General features: G+C 34.2%; 1 protein-coding gene across 2 annotated transcripts in view; it reads left to right on the top strand.

Annotated features, from left to right (window-relative positions):
• Nucleotides 1–8,652: 8,652 nt before the first annotated feature.
• Nucleotides 8,653–17,622, top strand: part of LOC107446744 (properdin) — a 39,251-nt gene continuing 30,281 nt past the window's right edge. Inside the window, exons 1-3 of one of the 2 annotated variants that reach the window (XM_016061486.4) lie at nt 8,653–8,812; nt 10,992–11,168; nt 14,098–14,271. In XM_016061486.4, the coding sequence (XP_015916972.2) occupies nt 8,752–8,812; nt 10,992–11,168; nt 14,098–14,271 (412 nt within the window). In that variant the 5' untranslated portion in view covers nt 8,653–8,751. The remainder of the gene's footprint in view (nt 8,813–10,991; nt 11,169–14,097; nt 14,272–17,622) is intronic. The other variant, XM_016061487.4, reaches the window with a different exon arrangement.

Here is a 17,622-nt window from a genome sequence, read left to right as displayed (position 1 = left end):
AGGAGACAAGGCTATTCTTGGATTAAAAACTGAAAGAAATTGACTTTCGTGGTGGACTTTTTGATGCAACTAACCTGTGTTTCCTACAACTTCCAACGGTTACCCTGAAGCAGGGCTGATTGTGCTCCGAAAAAAATCCGGATTTTTCACTAACAGTGATCCGGAAGTTTCCGCAGATCAATGATTTTTTGAAACGTCTGAACCTTTGATCACAGAAGTTTCCGGAAATCAAATTTTCAAAGGTGGAACTTAAAAACGCAGTTTATTTTATTTGTTTGTAGGGGAGAGCCAGAGATATACTTTATAAGCTTATATTCACGATTAATATTCATTTTTTATCAGTAAATAATTGCTATATTCATAAACTCAAGAAAGAAAGACATATTTGTAAATTTTAATTACTTCTCCAGGTCATCGTATGTATGTGTAAATGGTATAGGTATGTGTAAAATTTTAAAAATATTTTAAGTAAACTAAGAAATATTGAGAAAAAGGAAAAAAAACTTGTTTGATATTGTTAACAGTTTTATTAAAATTGGTGTGTTTGATAAAAGAAAAGCTTTTAATTTTAATGTTATTTTTTTCTGCAACTTTAAAACTAATTTGTGTTGTAAAATATTCAAAAATCTTGTTTTTTCACAATTAGTAAGGATCAAAAAAATTTGCAATAATGTTGAAAGTTTTCGGGAAGCTGTGGATAATTTTTTTAAATAATTTGAGTAGAAATGAATTTCCTTTTAATTTTTGTAATGTTAATTTTTTAATTAAAAAAATGGTTGATGGTTTCTAAGTTTTTTTATATAATTTTTTCTTTTAACAGGGCGCAATTCTTGTCTTAACTGAGCAGCCCCAGTTAAGCATTCTATTAATTTGTCTACGTATTTCTTTCTCCTGACCTTTTCCATTTCATTTTAAACTTTTACTGCGCATTATAATAGGGGGCGTTGGTTTTTCAGTTTTTAGTGTTTTCTTTTCCTCTACTTGCTTTTGAAGTTGATACTTGACCTGTGACTTAGTGAGTTTTTAATTTTCTGATGATTTTGATATCAAGATTTTCTTTTCTTAATTTGTAATTATTTTGAATGTATCTTGTTTTTCCTGGACCTCTATACAAAACCATCGGAGTACTGAGGGAGATATTTTAAGCATTTGCTTCTCCCTCAATTAGAAATGGTTTTGTTTTTAATGGCTACCGAGGCCGGTACCCCCTGAAGACGTCGGCTTCGGTGGTCATGTTTTTATTCGGTGGTCATGTTTTTATTTTTATTTCATTCGTTTCTTGTACTCAAGAAAGAAAGACATATTTGTAAATTTTAATTACTTCTCCAGGTCATCGTATGCATGTGTAAATGGTATAGGTATGTGTAAAATTTTAAAAATATTTTAAGTAAACTAAGAAATATTGAGAAAAGGGAAAAAAAACTTGTTTGAATTTTTTTTCAATTTAAACTTTTTTTTTTAACTCAAGAAATTTTCCGGAATTTTGACTTGTGCTCACAATCACCCCTGCTGAAGACAAAGGGACTCTTACCCATGATCCGTCTATCACTGATGACATTTTATGTCAGGACTGTGGTCCGTGCAAGGTTCTTAGCGACCAGCTTGTGTGAGATTCAAACCCGGCTTACCTCGTTGGAATGCGGTTCCTCTATCCCCTGAGCCGCCACAGCTCTATTGTATTATTGCAATCAAAAAAGATCAGACGATTTCATTTATAATGATCTGATGAATTAATCAAAGAACTTATAATTAAATAACATTGCCCCATTTATCAAAAAGTTATGAAATAATTTTTCATAACCCCTCTTTTTCTGTGAGCAAATTTATTTTATCAAATTAATTCAGTAAAAGCTTCTGAAATTTAAAAGTATTGAATTTATTCTTTGAGAAGCATTTGAGAGAGTAAAAAAATACAACACAAATAAACAAAAAAGCTAAGCAACAATGTCACCAATTGTTACTTAGCTAACTTTGTCCACTACATTTTAGATGTAGTTTTTAAAAAATTATGTATTAATAATGAATAAACCTGTGTTATCATTACTCTATGGTTAGGCTGTATTCCTTTTTATTTATTTTTACTTTGAAGATAGTTTTCAAAATTTAGAGTTGAGAATAAATAAAATGGAATAATTGGGATCCATATGGTGTTTTAAAGAAAAGATGCACTAGCAAAAAGTAATAAATGAAAATAGTAAATATAAAAAAGGTATAAATTAACTTGCCAATGGAATGTATGAGATCCTTTAGCAAATTTTTCTGTACAACCAAATGCACCACAATAAAACACCATGTTTTAAGATTTTTACTTCAAAATTCTCACATCGATTTTCTTTCATTGAAAAATGACAAGGAGAAAGGGATGGTAGAATATTTCTCTCTTGAATTCGCACCTGTCGCGTGGTTTCATTCTAAGGACAAAAATTATCGCGACCATTCTATTGTACTGCTCTAATGTTACATTCAGTTCAGGGGATACATACTTGCCAACTCTTCCGGATTTTCCGGAAGATTTTATTTTCATATTTAAAGTGGTAGCAATACTCAGGTTATTCCAATTAACTTTTTGAATTATAATGATAATTATAAATGAGTTTGACCACCACTGCATATAAATAATTACAATAAATATATGAAAGCATAATAATCTTTGCTCAAGCGAATTTCAACGAAATCAAAATATTAATATATTTTTGAGTCAGATTGCTTTTCTCTTATTGTTTTACAACCGTTCTAAAAATCCATTCTCGGAAAGAGTGAAAGTTGGCAGGTATGGGGATATGTAGTTTATGAAGGGAATTGATGAATGGTAGATTTTTCTGCTTCTAGTTTTTATGTTGATTAGATAATGCAGATAAATTGGTCTCTTTCTTAAAATTAAGTTTTTACTACTTTATTTTAATTGTTTTATCTTTTTTGACCTTTTTTCTCGGTCTTGTTTTTTTTTTTTTTTTTTTTAAATCCAATTATTTTTATTTGGCACTTTGCATTTCACTTCGTATAACTTTGTAGTATTTTGTATTGTTGTTGTTGCTTATCCTCTTCTGGCCTGACGAAGTCAGAACAGATCTATGAACCCGTAGACCTGAAGAAAATCAAACACCAAAAGAGGAGTAGAGTAAATGTCTTTCCAGAGAAGACAGTTCAGGATGTGATTGGTGGAAGCCCGGTGTAGATGGCATTTAGGGCAGAGGGGGTGGATTTTAGTTCCCTCAGAAAATAGTAAACCTTTAAGATGGCCGGTAGCTAGGCGGGAGATGGTGGTGCAGACTCTCCTTTCAAAGGGAAGGGTCAAAGAAGCTCCAGGCTTATTTCCCTTGTACCAATGGTGGGTGGGGGGAATCAACCAGTCTCTGAGAAGCTGGGATTTCTTCAGTGAGTAAAGTTCAAGATAGGTAAGATCAGAAGAGGTAGGGTGCGTTAGGCTGCAACCCTCTTTAATTTTGTATTGTAATGACTATCAATCCAATTTATTATTATTATTATTTTTTTTTTAATTTTTGTTGTATGAGTTGGAAAAAAGCAACTGTGGCAAACCTTAGTTATTTTATGGCAATCCAAACTTTTTTATTTTTAACAACAGCAAGGAAGAGCGAGTTTGTAAAATAAAAGTCTCTAGAGATATGGGGATGCCAACTTTCTACGCTTTGCAGAAACTTAGAGAGGAAATTCAGTTCATATGCTCCACGGATGAGTCTCGCATGAGGTGCAAGGATCTCCCTTACGAAAAAGTCGAGGTAGAAATGAGGTACTTTTCAAAGGAGATATGGTAGGTTATTTATTTACTTCTTTAAGTTGAAAAGAGTGCAAATGAATACCTCCAGAGGTATATATGCATCAGCCTCAGGTGTTTAATTTTACATCTGTAACGAGCTAGATACTTACTACTTTAAGGTGTTTCATTTTCAACCTTAGGTTATTACTTATTAACCTGAAGTTTATTTTTAACACTTAAGTATTTATTTATCAACCTAATGTGTGCCGTTTTACACTTCAAGCTATTATAAAGCTACCTCAGATATATTTTTTGACAGTTGGAAAGGTAATATTTTACTAACGTGAGGTGTATTATGTTCGACCTGGGGTAATTATTTTTCAACCTCAAGTACAGATTTTTATGCTTGTAGAGGTATTTATTTATCACCGTATGGTTAGCCGTATTACTCTTCAGGTTGTTTGTTATAAATAAACGAAAAGTGTGGTTTTCAACCGTTCGATAGCTTGATTTTTATGAACGTGAGGTGTTCGAAGTTCTACTTTAGGCTGTTATTTTTCAACCTCAGATATAGATTTATATAGTTATTGAGATATTTATTTATCTACCTAAGGTGTGCCATTTTACACTTCTGGTTGTTATAAATCAACCTCAAGTATTTATTTTCGTATTTTTAGAAGTATTAATTTGTCAACCTAAGATGCGACATTTTACACTTCAGGCTTAGATAACTCAACCTAAAGCTGTTTTTTTAATACTTACGAAGTTACTTATTCCCAAACGTTAGGTATTATACGGTCCACCTAGTTTATTAATTTTTTTATCTCACTGTATAAAGATTATATTACAAACATATATAAAGATATCGTATATGAAGAATAATGTATATCATTACATTTTTCCACTAGTAGAGTTCTTAATTAATCAACCTGAATTTTTTAATATTAAACCTTCGGCTGTAATTGCTTCTTTTGTTAAGCTATAAAAGAAGATTTCAAATGCATAATTCTTCTCCCCCGGGCATAATTCTATCGACTCCCGGGCTTTCTCCCGATGAGAACAAGCTGTCCTGATTGAATCGCGATTTATCACTGAAGATAACCTGACATCCTCCCTCCAAGACATTATGTTCTACCATGCTAGATGCTCCTTTTTGTAGTTCACAGTCTGCAGACTACAGGTTGCCTGGCATACAGGCTGCTGCGTTAAGTATCTGGGTGACCGGATGTTAATACAGGTTACGAGGCAATAGTGTTGCTGGCGCGGACCTATCCCTTTTGGCTAAAAGTCTCAAATAACGGTGTTGAGCAGACGTTGTTGCCCTTTTGCGACCTTGACCAGGTCGGGGGAGCACTGTTCCTCTCTCTGTAAAACTGTCTTCACGGTGCAGACAAACCATTTCTCGAGGTGACTACAACAGATATCCTACGAATGCCCCTCCTCGAGTCTTTCAACTAACTACCATCTCGTGGCATCGTTTAAACGATGATGGCTGACCGAACTGAACGATGAGTAAAGAAATTCATAAATACTAGGAGGCTCCGCCCCCTGCTCGCTAACGCTCGCCAACCCCCGAGAATTGCTACGCAATCCTATGTGATTCACGCCGTGAACCATGGCTCGCTGAGCTCGCTCGCCAATGAACACAATGTTCTAGCACAAAGACATAGTATATTATCATCAAAGACATAGTATTTTATCATCAAGGACATAGTATTGTACTTATGTAGAAGAATTCTATCAATGTTCTTATTGGCTTTTAAAAAAGTAGATTAGCTATTTAGATTGTACATGGTGAAAAAATCAAAACGTTAGCTAAATGAGAAACATATTAGCGAAATAAATTATCAAATATTGCAGTTACTCACCTAAATTCAACTAAATGTGTATAATAAATTAGTTAATGCTAGAAATTCTGAAAGTTTTAGAAAAAAAAATTTATTATTTAAAAACATAAACTTTAAACCCTAACTTTTCCTTGTGAGATAATAACCCTCAAAAAGTCTTTCATTTTCAAGAACACAAAAATTTGTTTTATCGCCAAATGAAATATTTTTTGGTGATCAGCATTATTGAAATCAATTTCTATATTAATTAACATTTGTGATAAAGTACTTAACATTTTAGAACAAAATAAGGATGTCTTACATACAATAAATTAAAATGCATGGCTGTTAGCATTACCCGAGAAATACCATGTGGAGGTCGCCATGCTGCATTTCCATGCTGCATTGATTTTGGCACTTCCCCTTGACTACTTCCAATACTTAATATTGCACTTGATCTCTGCAATCTATGTCTTCCATAGCATTCCTCAACACTTTCTTGAGCTCTTCGAACACGTTTCATTACGTTTAAAAGCCCTAGCAGCTTCACTAATATTCTGCATTTTAAAGCGTGAAAATTCAATGCATAAATAAACGCGAAATATAAAAAAATTCAATGCATTCAATACAAACACTTAGACGTTTTTTAGACGTTTAGGTAGCTCCCAGTAGAAAAATATCAATTCAACAGCGGCCTTTTAAAGCATTCTCACTTCAATTAATTAATTAATTCCTAATTGAGTTTAAATTAAATATTATCATGTTTTTAGGGCATGAATCTGAATTGAACAACCTGATAATGCTCACTCTGGTTATTTTTTCCGTTTTTAAAAGCGCTATATGTTGAGCCACCTCATGTGACATTTGCCATGTGACATTTTTAGCAGCAATCATTGGTCAATTTTCTAACGTTGCCATTCGGGAAGTTGTAATGAGACTTTTTTTTGGTGCTGTGTAAGAGAAATATATATATAGATGGATTGGGCTAAGCAACGATGTTTCAAAATATCCTTACGCTACAAGCTTCAGTGAGAAAAAGAACTATCTCTACACAAAGCGGTCACAATGCCACTGCCTTACAACGTCAGTGACTACTGCGTGGTAGTGGTGTCCGCGAAGTACTTAGCTAACGTGTGATACTTTACTTGCGTTACTTATTTTGTTCTTTTTTAAAAAAAAAAAAACATTCCCTTTTTTAATTGTTTTTGACAGTGTATTTTCGTCCAATGTTAAATGGTAAATAGAGCCATGGTGTCTCAGAGGATTGTTCGCTCCCACTGAGGTAGCCCGGGTTTCAATCTCAGCGATGGCTGGTCAATGAGATTTCCAGACCAGGCTCTCTCTGACCACCGTGGTGATATAAAATATCCTTTGCGGGGGACGGATCATGAGTTATAGTCCCCTTGTCATCAAGCTAACTGTAGAAATTTTTCTTGGTTTTCCTGCGTGGTGCGTGTTAGTTCTATCAAATAGTCCCCCACGAAGGCAAATTTCTCTCAATACTTGCTCCAGGAGTTCCCTTGTCTTCTGAATTGGATTAAAAATTACAAGGCTATGGAGTTGAACATTGGTAGTCGTACACTCAAATTAGGTCAGCTGTTCAACGACGGTTACAAAATTATGAAACATAAAAAAATCATATACATTTTAAAATTATTATAAAAGTTCTAAAAATTTTTATTAAGTTTAATTACCATTGGGTTAACGAGTTTCGCTATTTTGTTCTCAAAAACTACGATTCTCCAAAATGGTTCAGCCATCGTCTATTTTATAACCTGTGTTAAACCAGCCAGCCTAATTTTGAGCTTTCGACTGTCAGTGTATAAATCCGAAACCTTATAGATCTGATTCCACAGCCAGGATGACTTTTTGTTCTAACTAACTCGTATTCTAGATACATGAAACGGAAAATCTGGAAAATATCTATTGGTTAGAAGATTCTAAAACATAATTCACCTTCTACTGCAGATATTTTATGTCAGTTGAGAGCCGAATTAGTATCGACTAGTCATCGCTGGGATTCGAACCCTGGAACTCCTTTCATGGGAAAAACTTCATGGGAAGGCGAACGCTCTATCTCCTGAGCCACGATGGCTCAGTTCCCAAGAAATGAAGTAAATAGTGAAACTAAATGCTCCAAGCTTTAGACTACTCTCCTAATTAAACAATTAGCTATCACAAAGTTCGAATACGTCATCTGGGGGGAAGACCGGTTCCATGTCGTCATATCTTCCTTGCCTCTCCTCCTCTTCTCAGTTGTATAGGAATGTGGTACTGTATTTTTCCCTTCCATAGCATATTTTGTATTTAATTGTCAAAAATATTTTCTAAAATTTTTACGACGCTTTCTTTAAAAACTGTGTTTAATACAGTTTTAAGTTCCAAATAGTTTTCTAATTTGAAAGCTTTTACTTTATTTATAAATCAAGGCAGAATTTAATGTACTTCCTTCTCCCATAACTGTCCTCACGCTAATGGTAAAAGCATGTCAAGTGCTGTCATAGGTAGAGAGTTCTGCTTTTCCTCACCATGTGGCCCATTTCGATCGCCAATTTCAGGTATAGGTAAGTACTTTATTTACATCGCACTAGAGCTGCACAATGTTCCGAAGACATGCCACCACAGTTTTGATCCTCTACTAATGGGATGGCTCCCCTGCTTTGGTAGTCCGATGACCTGCGCGAAATCGAGCACTTTACGGTAGAACAGTTAAACGACGACCGATACCAAGCACTCTCGGTCCCTACGTAGGCTGATCAAAGTGGTCACCCACCAGCTTACTGACAGCAACCAGTGATGCTTGACTTTGGGAACCGTGTCTTTACGATCAGTTCACTGAGAGACATCACCAATTTGAACCCTATTTTTTAGTTCACAACTAATCCAGCATTTTAAAGGTAAAAATCCGAAACGGTTTATTTATTTTAAGAGAAAGTGCATTTCTGTATCTGGTTTCGTAACTTAATTTCTAAAATTTCGCAGTTTTCACTCTTAATCATAAAATAATGAATAGTTAAATAAAAAGAAGAATGAGGCGTACTTAATGAAACACTTTTTAAGTTTCGCTTTCTTTTTTGCCGCCATCACTGATTTCAAAGAAACACTTCCTTCCGGATGAGGAAGTGATTACATCAGCATTTTTAACAATAACAATTAATTTGTTTGAATAAAAATTCTGCATATTTTCGTTATTTATTTGTTCTGAATGAAATGTCTTCCATTTGGTTTGTGGCAGCTCTTGCTATTGAACTTTGTCTACTCGCTTCGTGCGGTAAGTTTTCGAATCATTCAAAGTCATGATTAACATACCTGCTGACCTTTATTCCACCTGAGGATGATTTTCTCCAAGTGGTAATGAAATGATAACTGAATTTCAGTTAAAGGCATAAATATTTTGAATACTGCCAGTGCTTTAAGACATTTATTTGCTTATTCATATGAATATTCATATCGTTCGTATGAAGATGGCGAGAGTCGACATGTTTTTGAGCTCTCAAAAACAGGCGCCCAATTACATCTTTCCGTTTCATTCTTTTGGGATTATTCATATTAATCCGTGATTTATATATATATATATATCTATATATATATATATATATATATATATATATATATATATATATATATATATATATATATATATATATATATATATATATATATATATATATATATATATATATATATATATATATATATATATATATATATATGTTCAAAATGAAGAATAAAACAAAGAAAAGTTATAGACATTAGTCTATAACTTTTCTTTGTTTTATTCTTCATTTAGAACTTATCTAATGAGTGCTGTTTACTTGCAGCTTAAGCGCAATAAATGATACTTATTGTTTTTCTTAACTTTCTTAGTGTTTTCTTGTATTTATTATATATATATATATATATATATATATATATATATATATATATATATATATATATATATATATATATATATATATATATATATATATATATATATATATATATATATATACCAAGAGGTTCTAATTTTTCGTCACTTGCGGCTAACTTATTTTTACACTATAATTAAAACAATTGAACTCTAAATATGAAATTTGTTTTTAGATTTATAGATAATTTAATTTTCTATAATTTATGAAATTATCTAATTTTATTCAATAATATTTATTGCGAGGAATAAATGCTGTTTCGTAATCATAAAGATAATATTACTTTTATTTTTTTTTGGATTTACGCATTAAAAAGGAAGAAAACCTCTGCATTGTTGACATTTACTATAAAAGGATTGATTTAAATTTACTAGAAATAAACTTATTGCTAGGAATTTTAATGAATTTAAAAACGTTTATTTAAATACCATTTTTAATTAAATAAATAAATTAAAGGAATTTATAGCAATGTTTATTTATCCGAAAAACAACTAGCCATACTTTTCCAAAATTGATTAAAAACAACCGTATTAATCCCAACAAATGAAATTAAATTTTATTAGAAATGTGAAAATCTGATTTGGACAAATCCGTGGCAAACAAATATTAAAATTAGATCTGTACTCGATAATGTAAATAGCTCGAAATTTTATAAAGAACTAACAACTTTCTCCAGTATTCAATCAAATAATTAATATTATTCAATACATATCGAGAATTTCTATAAAAATTATCGAATTAAAATGTTATATTTAAAATTCGACTTTTTATTCATAATAAATTATCCAGTATAATAATATTATTATCTTGCTGAAATCCAGTTTTCGAGTCAATATAAGGTAATGGACAAATCAAAGGTAGTTTTTAACTTTAGTATGAACTCGCTCGCATTATAAATATGTATCACTATCGTCTGTTTACGCTTTAACTACAACAACTTAGTTACAAAAATAATTTTAAATCATTATTGCAAATTATTTGTAAATGCATGGCATCTTTTTCCTTTATGTTCCTATTTGTGTTTTATTTTTTATTTTTTCGTGAATTTTAGTGATATTTTTACTTGCTAAAATTACTCTTACGAATCTCTCTCTTTTTAAATGAAATATTTTGATTTGGCTATATTATTACATTCAATAATATTAATAAAACAAACATATTCAAACGGAATTCAATAATATTAATATAATATTAGAATGCACAGTTTTTGCGGATAATAATCGTGTTTACTGATCACTACATTATATTTCTTCGCTGCTAATTTTTCTACTTTTTAAACGTTTTTCTTAGTTTTCAAAAAATTTTAATATATTTTAATAATTTTTAATATTTTTCTTATTCAAAATATTTTTTTTACTGTAATATATCTTATTTTTACCTACTTTATTTTTTTACTGTTAAATATTTCTTTATAATCTTTGTCTGATTACGCTGAGGTGGTAGGCAAATTTGAATTCATCTCCGTAAATGTTGCTACCATCCATAAAATAAGCCAGAAAAGTGTCGATGATTTTTGACTTAAACGTCTATCCCATGTAGCAGCCAGAGATGGTAGGTGGACAAAGTGGTCAGAGTGGAAGGCATGCAGTGTGTCTTGTGGTCAGGGTCAGAGAAGTCGTTACAGGGAATGCCGACCCACCCCAAGCCTCGGAGGAAAGTGGTGTCAAGGCAACTATAGAGAATCGAAACAGTGTAACACGGGAGTTCCATGTTCAGGTATGTATAGATACATCGGGATTTTATTCACTTTGCACTGATTGGAGAAATGTAAGCATCTCTTCGTTTGTTTTATTAAAAAAACTGATTTCATTTAAAGAACTAAATAAAACCCTTTAGAACAGGGGTTTCCAACTTACATGAGGCCGGAAGGCCGGGGGCAGCAATTAAAAATACCAGTCAAATGGCAGTCCGCAAATTTATCAAAATCTTATGTAGGACTCCTGTATGTTTGAAGGAACATTAAATATTACAGTCATATTTTTATCAAGTTCTACAAAGCAAAAGTATTGAATTACAAATCGAAATGCAAAGTAGATTTTTACCTAAAAATTTTTTTTTTTTTTTTTTTTTGCACGGTTGGTATGTTAACTTTCGCAGAAACTAAGAAATTAGGCTTTTTTGAACGAAAGAAAAGTATTTTAAACCCATAAAGAGTTTTTACGAAAATTGTCCGCAAAAAATGACTACTAATATATTTTAGTTCACGAGCCACGAAAAAGGCTTCGCGGTGCCGGGCGTGGCCCGCGGGCCGCCAGTTGATAACCACTGCTTTTAGAACAGGGGTGGCGAACCTTTATACGCCAACGTGCCGTTTTTTCTAAAAAATTGTTTAATGATTTCATAGACATGCCGTCAAATAATTTTGACTTCGTGATTATTGGGAAAATAATACTAAATAATATCAACTCAAAACTCTTTATTTACATTGAAAAAAAAAATACATTTTGCAATGTCTCAGTTATAGGCGTAATTCAACTTAAAGTAACATCAGTGTGACTTCTGTTGCTGCAGATTAGATGACAATTTATATTAGGTTGTAAGATGTTAGTTTAAGAAAGACTGTTAATTTTTTTTTTTGCTAGTTACTTATTGTTACCTTGTTTTTTATGGTTATTAATTGTTTTTATTAGCATTAATGGTTAATTTTTTTAATAGTTGTTTATTATTTTGTTTGCTTTTGTGAATTTCAATTTTATTGTTACATATGCTTCATAATGTAATAACAATTCATAGTGCAAGAACAATTGCAATCGGTGGGGTGCCCAAAATATTGTGTCACGTGCGATAAATGGCACGCGTGCCATTGGTTCGCCATCCCTGGTGTAGAAGATGCCCAGAGTGGAATTTTCTTTTGATTGTCATTCAAATGTTTGCACTAAAAACCTTTTTTCAATAAAGCAAAAATAATGCAGTTTCAAACCTTTCTTCCCAAAAAGATTAAAAATTATATTTTAAAGCTTTCACCTTAAGATTAGTTTTATTCATGGATTTTTTCCAGGCTTGAAAACCCTAAGACAACCTCGTTTTAAGGTTGTTAGGTAGAAGGTTGTTTTCCAAGATATTGTATTAAGGTAATGTGTGTAGAATAGAGCAGATTGACACAGATCTCATTTGAAGGTTTACACGTAAACTGCATTTAAAAAAAAATTTAAGTTTGCATTAAAAGGTTTCTTCTGAATGAAAATAAACCTTATTTTGCCACCTGGATGCGTTTCAAATATCTTTCACAGTCAACAAAATCGAAATTTCACGGCATGATCGAGTGAAAGGTTTCTCCGACTCCAGTAAGAACAATTTAAGGAACAATTCTATTAACCTAGGAATTGGAGCTTTAATGTGTTTACATTTTAATAAGGGTCACTTTGTTGAAGAAACAATTCTGTTTTTTCCTGTTCTTTTTGAAGAATAGCCTTTATATGCTACCCTTTAATCAAAGGAAAGCTATTTAAGCTAAAATTTTGTTTGTTCCTGTCCTTTTGAATCGAAGTCTCACTGTGTTTACCTTTTAATAAGGGTCACTCTATTTAAAGAACAATTCTGTTGATCCCGGTCCCTTTGAATCGAGGTTCTAATGTGTTGAATAAAGGTCACTCAATTTAAGAGACAACTCTGGTTTTTCCGGCCCCTTTGAAAGAGTTTTTAACTATTTACCTTTCAATAAAGGCCACCGTATTTCAGGGGCAGAAAAAGTCTTAAAAGTCAAAATGAAAGTGAGAAACTCATTGTGTATTTTATTAATACGTAGCACCACCAGTGCCCCATAGTAGTTAAATTTGGAATAATAATACAGTAAACGCCACATTTTTTTAAAAATCTCAAATCATGATTTTTTTGATGATTCATGAATCATGATGAATCATGATTTTCATGATTTTTAATATTTTCATTCAATATGGGTCAGTTATTTATCGGACACCCTGTATTGTCTTAAAGAGTTTACAATATACGCGCATTTTAAATTTAAATTTCAAAATTTGGAAGACTCCGCAAGCATGATCCTGCAACCTAAAAAATAGCTAACCGTGATATTTTACACAAATATTATATCCAAATGAGCACTCAAAACATGGCAAATCTTACACTTTATTTATGTTGCGATATTATTTTTCTGAAATTTACTTTAGGCTCACAACCAGTTAGAATTTATAAATTACACGAAACTCTTATGAATGGTAAAATGACGCGCAAATTTAAACATAAATCACATTAATAAAACTTCCTAGAATATTAAGCCTGTTCTCATATTGCCTCGTAAGCATAACATAAGCGGAGGGATACATCGGAAGTTTCTTCCGGTTCTAGGAAACTTGAAAGAAGTCAAACATTCTAAACCCATGCATTCTCATCCAGTGCATTAAGTTAATTTTTCTCAGCTACCCTAAAAGTGTAATGTCACAAATTTCTCTTAAAGAGCCAATCTCACTACATGCGAATAACACACCTCCGTTAGCCGTCGAGGAAGAAGGAGAACATGATGAGTGACATACACTTACCAGCGAAAAATGCACCAATCAGGTTCTCCTTTTCTACGATTGCAAGTACTTTAATTGTACGCAGTATCAATGTTGCTTAAGCTCTTCAGTTGATAATGATTGAAACCTATTATGTTTTAATTGATAATAACTATAAGCCTATTGTGTTTTAGTGCATGGAGAATGGGGTCAGTGGACACCCTGGACTGTGTGTTCTGTAAGTTGTGGAGAAGGAAACAGGCACCGGTACAGGGTCTGTGACAGTCCTCACCCCGCATCAGAAGGCAATGTTTGCCAAGGAAGTGCTCAAGAGTCTCAGGCATGTTTTGCTCTCAAAGACTGTCCACGTAAGTATGCAAAGCATTCACTTTTTGAGGGCTGATAGAGGGAAAACTATGGCCACTTTTTATAATATGTGACCCATTTTTCAAAAATTGAACATTTTAAATGATTAAAAAAAACTGTTGATAGTAGTAATGTAAAGCATTGTTTGGGAGGGAGGGTAGCCTAGTTGGCAGGGTATTGTACTCTCGTTCGTGAGAATGGGAGTTCGAATCTAACCGGCGGAAGACTATCCGCGTAGTAAATGGTGATTAGTGCACATTAAAAAATTGGTCGGGTCACAAAGTCCTGCATGTTCCCATAACCTCTGGATATACTGAATTTGAGATTGATAAGTCTCCGGTTCAGGTAAAAATTACGATCTGTGGATGATTGTTGTTGTAGTTTATTTACGTCGCACTAGAGCTGCACAATGGGCTCTTGGCGACGGTTTGGGAAACATTCCTGAGGATGATCCGAAGACATGCCATCACAATTTTGATCCTCTGCAGAGGGGATGGCACCCCCGTTTCGGTAGCCCAACGACCTGCACGCGAAGTCGAGCACTTTACGGTAGCACAGTTTAACGAGGACCAATACCGCGCACCCTCGGTCCCTACGCAGACTGATCCAATTGGGTCACCCACCCGCACGCTGACCGCGGCCAGTGATGCTTGACTTCGGTGATCTGCTGGGAACCGTGTCTTAACGATCAGTCCACTGCGGGACGATCTGTGGATGAATGAATGGGTACTCCCTATAAAACGTGTGTAATGCATGGGTGTGGCAGAAGTCGATTTTTTGACTATAGATGGAGCAAGTCGAAAGCAAGGACAATCACACCCCTATGCCTTAATGACCGACGACCACAACAAGGCGTTTTTTAAGCATATCTGAAATAACGGTAAATATTACAAGGTTCATAAAAAGAATGAAGAAAAGTTTAAGAAACAAGAGTGAAATAATTTTCAGAATAATATAAAATACTCATAATAATGACATATCAGCTGGCGTCTGGCTGATTATTTTCTAATTGTCATTTGTTGTATGAAGCTGCCCTGTGGACGATATAAAAAATACGGCAACAACGGTATAAAAAATTATTGTATGGGTATCCCTGTTTCCACGAGTATGATGGATCGCAGTTACTTAAACGATTCTCTATATACGTAATCGAAATGAGTACGCATAGTTTTTCAGAACAAGTAAGGAGGAGGAAGAAAAAAATTGGATCATTTTTAGCCAACAGCCTAAAAGCAGATTTTGTTTAAGAAATAGTAAGTCTCTGTGTCTGGTGGTTGAAAAAGAGCATTGCATTATGAAATTTTAAAAATTATCTTCTCAATTAGATCAATTAAAAATAGCAATTGAACTAAAGAGTGAAACAAGAGGGGTTTCGTATTGCATTGAGGGGCAAGGAGCAGCTTAACGTGTCTCTAATGACGCGAAAAACAATGTTTCTGTTCGGTTTTTGCCATAGTAGTGAAACTCGTTTGCATACAGGTAGTCCAACGGTACCTTCCACGTTCCAAGGTTGGCCAGCGGTGCGGATTGACACTCTTTTTCAGGTCAGCTTACTAACCCTCCCTCAATGATAGCCTAACCGTATCCCTAACTGTTGGAAAAATCAACCCACTCTGGTGCAACTGAGTTGTAAATTTTGCCAATGGAGTCAGTAACGCCATTTGTTTGATATTTTTTCCATGTCTGGCTGGAATGATGAATGGAGGAAAAAGTCCCCCTTTCATTTTAAGTTTGAAAATTATTTTAAACTTAAAGACTTAGACTTTAAGATTTTTTTTAGACTTAGACTGAGGTTGTGTTCTGAGTCCCTGCCAGCGGAGCCTCCTTCATCTCATATAGGGCCCTTAGACAACTAATATACTGGCATTAAAAGTGGTCATCGCAAGAAAAATAACGGAAGCTATAGCAGAATTTAGTTTGTACTACTGTCTCTAGCATCTATCTGAGATTAGCAATTGAGAAAATATGGCGGGATATTCCCGAACAGGATCACGAAATGGTCATTTCCCGCTCGTAGGAGTTTTCTAATCAGAAAATTTTTATGTTTAAATATAAAGTATTGGATTCGTATTTGGCGAAATATATCTGATATTAAAAAGTTAAGTAACAAGCTATGGGTGGAATACTCAGTGATGACATGAAGGTCATTTCACATCTCTGGGAGTATCCACGATGATGAAGATTATTTATACTTGGAAAGTATTCTGTCGGGAGAGAAGGAATGAGATGGTCTCTTATATCAATGAGTAGAAGGATTTCATTGAATCTTGCAGAGTCAGTATCTTTTGCTTTACTAAAGAATGGAGAATTTAATTTATTTATATATTCAATGATAGTCTCAATTTTTAGATCCTTCCTAATGGCATTATTAGGTAGGTAATATGGTGCACCTGTGATGCGTCTGAGGAGTTTGTTTCGCGTTGTTTCGAGCGAGCTTTTTGATTTGTTTTATGCATCCCCAGGCTGGGCAGGCATAAGTCAAGCTTGGTCTAATGCACTTCCGATATACAGGGTGTCCCAAAAGGTCGTTTACAAACTTAACATGCTGGTCTGTCATATCATGATGAACAAGATTTACATAGGAACTTGTGTCCGAAAATTAAAACTGAGACCGCTAGAGGGCGATAAGTGCACGTTTGGATGAGGAGAAAAAAAATGATATCGATAGCGGTGTTAATATCATTTTTATTATAAAACATCATTACATCACAGCAAATGCTCAAAATTCCTTCCATTCGCCACAATGTACGTTTCACAGCGTCGGCGCATGAATTCACGAACCCGTTCAAATTGGCCAGGAGTGCCATGGACACTTGCTGCCGCTTCCGCGATCCTTGCGATAAGATCCATGTCCGATGTTACAGGTGTATCGTACACTATGGACTTCATGTGTCCCCACATGTAGAAATCCAGGGGAGTCAGGTCGGGGAATCGCGGTGGCCATGGGACTGGTCCGCCTCTACCGATCCAGCGATAAGGATAAATCCTATCGAGGTATTCTCGAACAACGTAGCTAAAGTGGGCAGGCGCTTCATCATGCTGAAACCAGATGTTTCGGCGTGTAGCGGCTAGAACGTCACCCATCAGATCCGGCAAAACTCTTTCTAAAAAAATGCGATAGGTATTTCCGTCGAGGAGTTCAGGTAGAAGGTAAGGGCCAATCAACATGTCACCGATAATACCAGCCCAAACGTTTACGCTGAAACGTTATTCATGTGCACGTGTACATCTTGGGATTTCATGCGCCCATACGTGCATGTTGTGCAGGTTCACGACACCATCCCGTGTAAAGCAGGATTCATCAGAAAACAAAATCCATGATAGAAAATCTCGCTGTGCAACCCGCTGTTGCA

This window comes from Parasteatoda tepidariorum, chromosome 5 (assembly GCF_982258835.1).
Source record: "Parasteatoda tepidariorum strain Cologne lab strain chromosome 5, Ptep-v5.0, whole genome shotgun sequence".
NCBI classification, from domain to species: Eukaryota; Metazoa; Arthropoda; class Arachnida; order Araneae; family Theridiidae; genus Parasteatoda; species Parasteatoda tepidariorum.
This window is presented reverse-complemented; position numbering and strand designations above follow the sequence as displayed.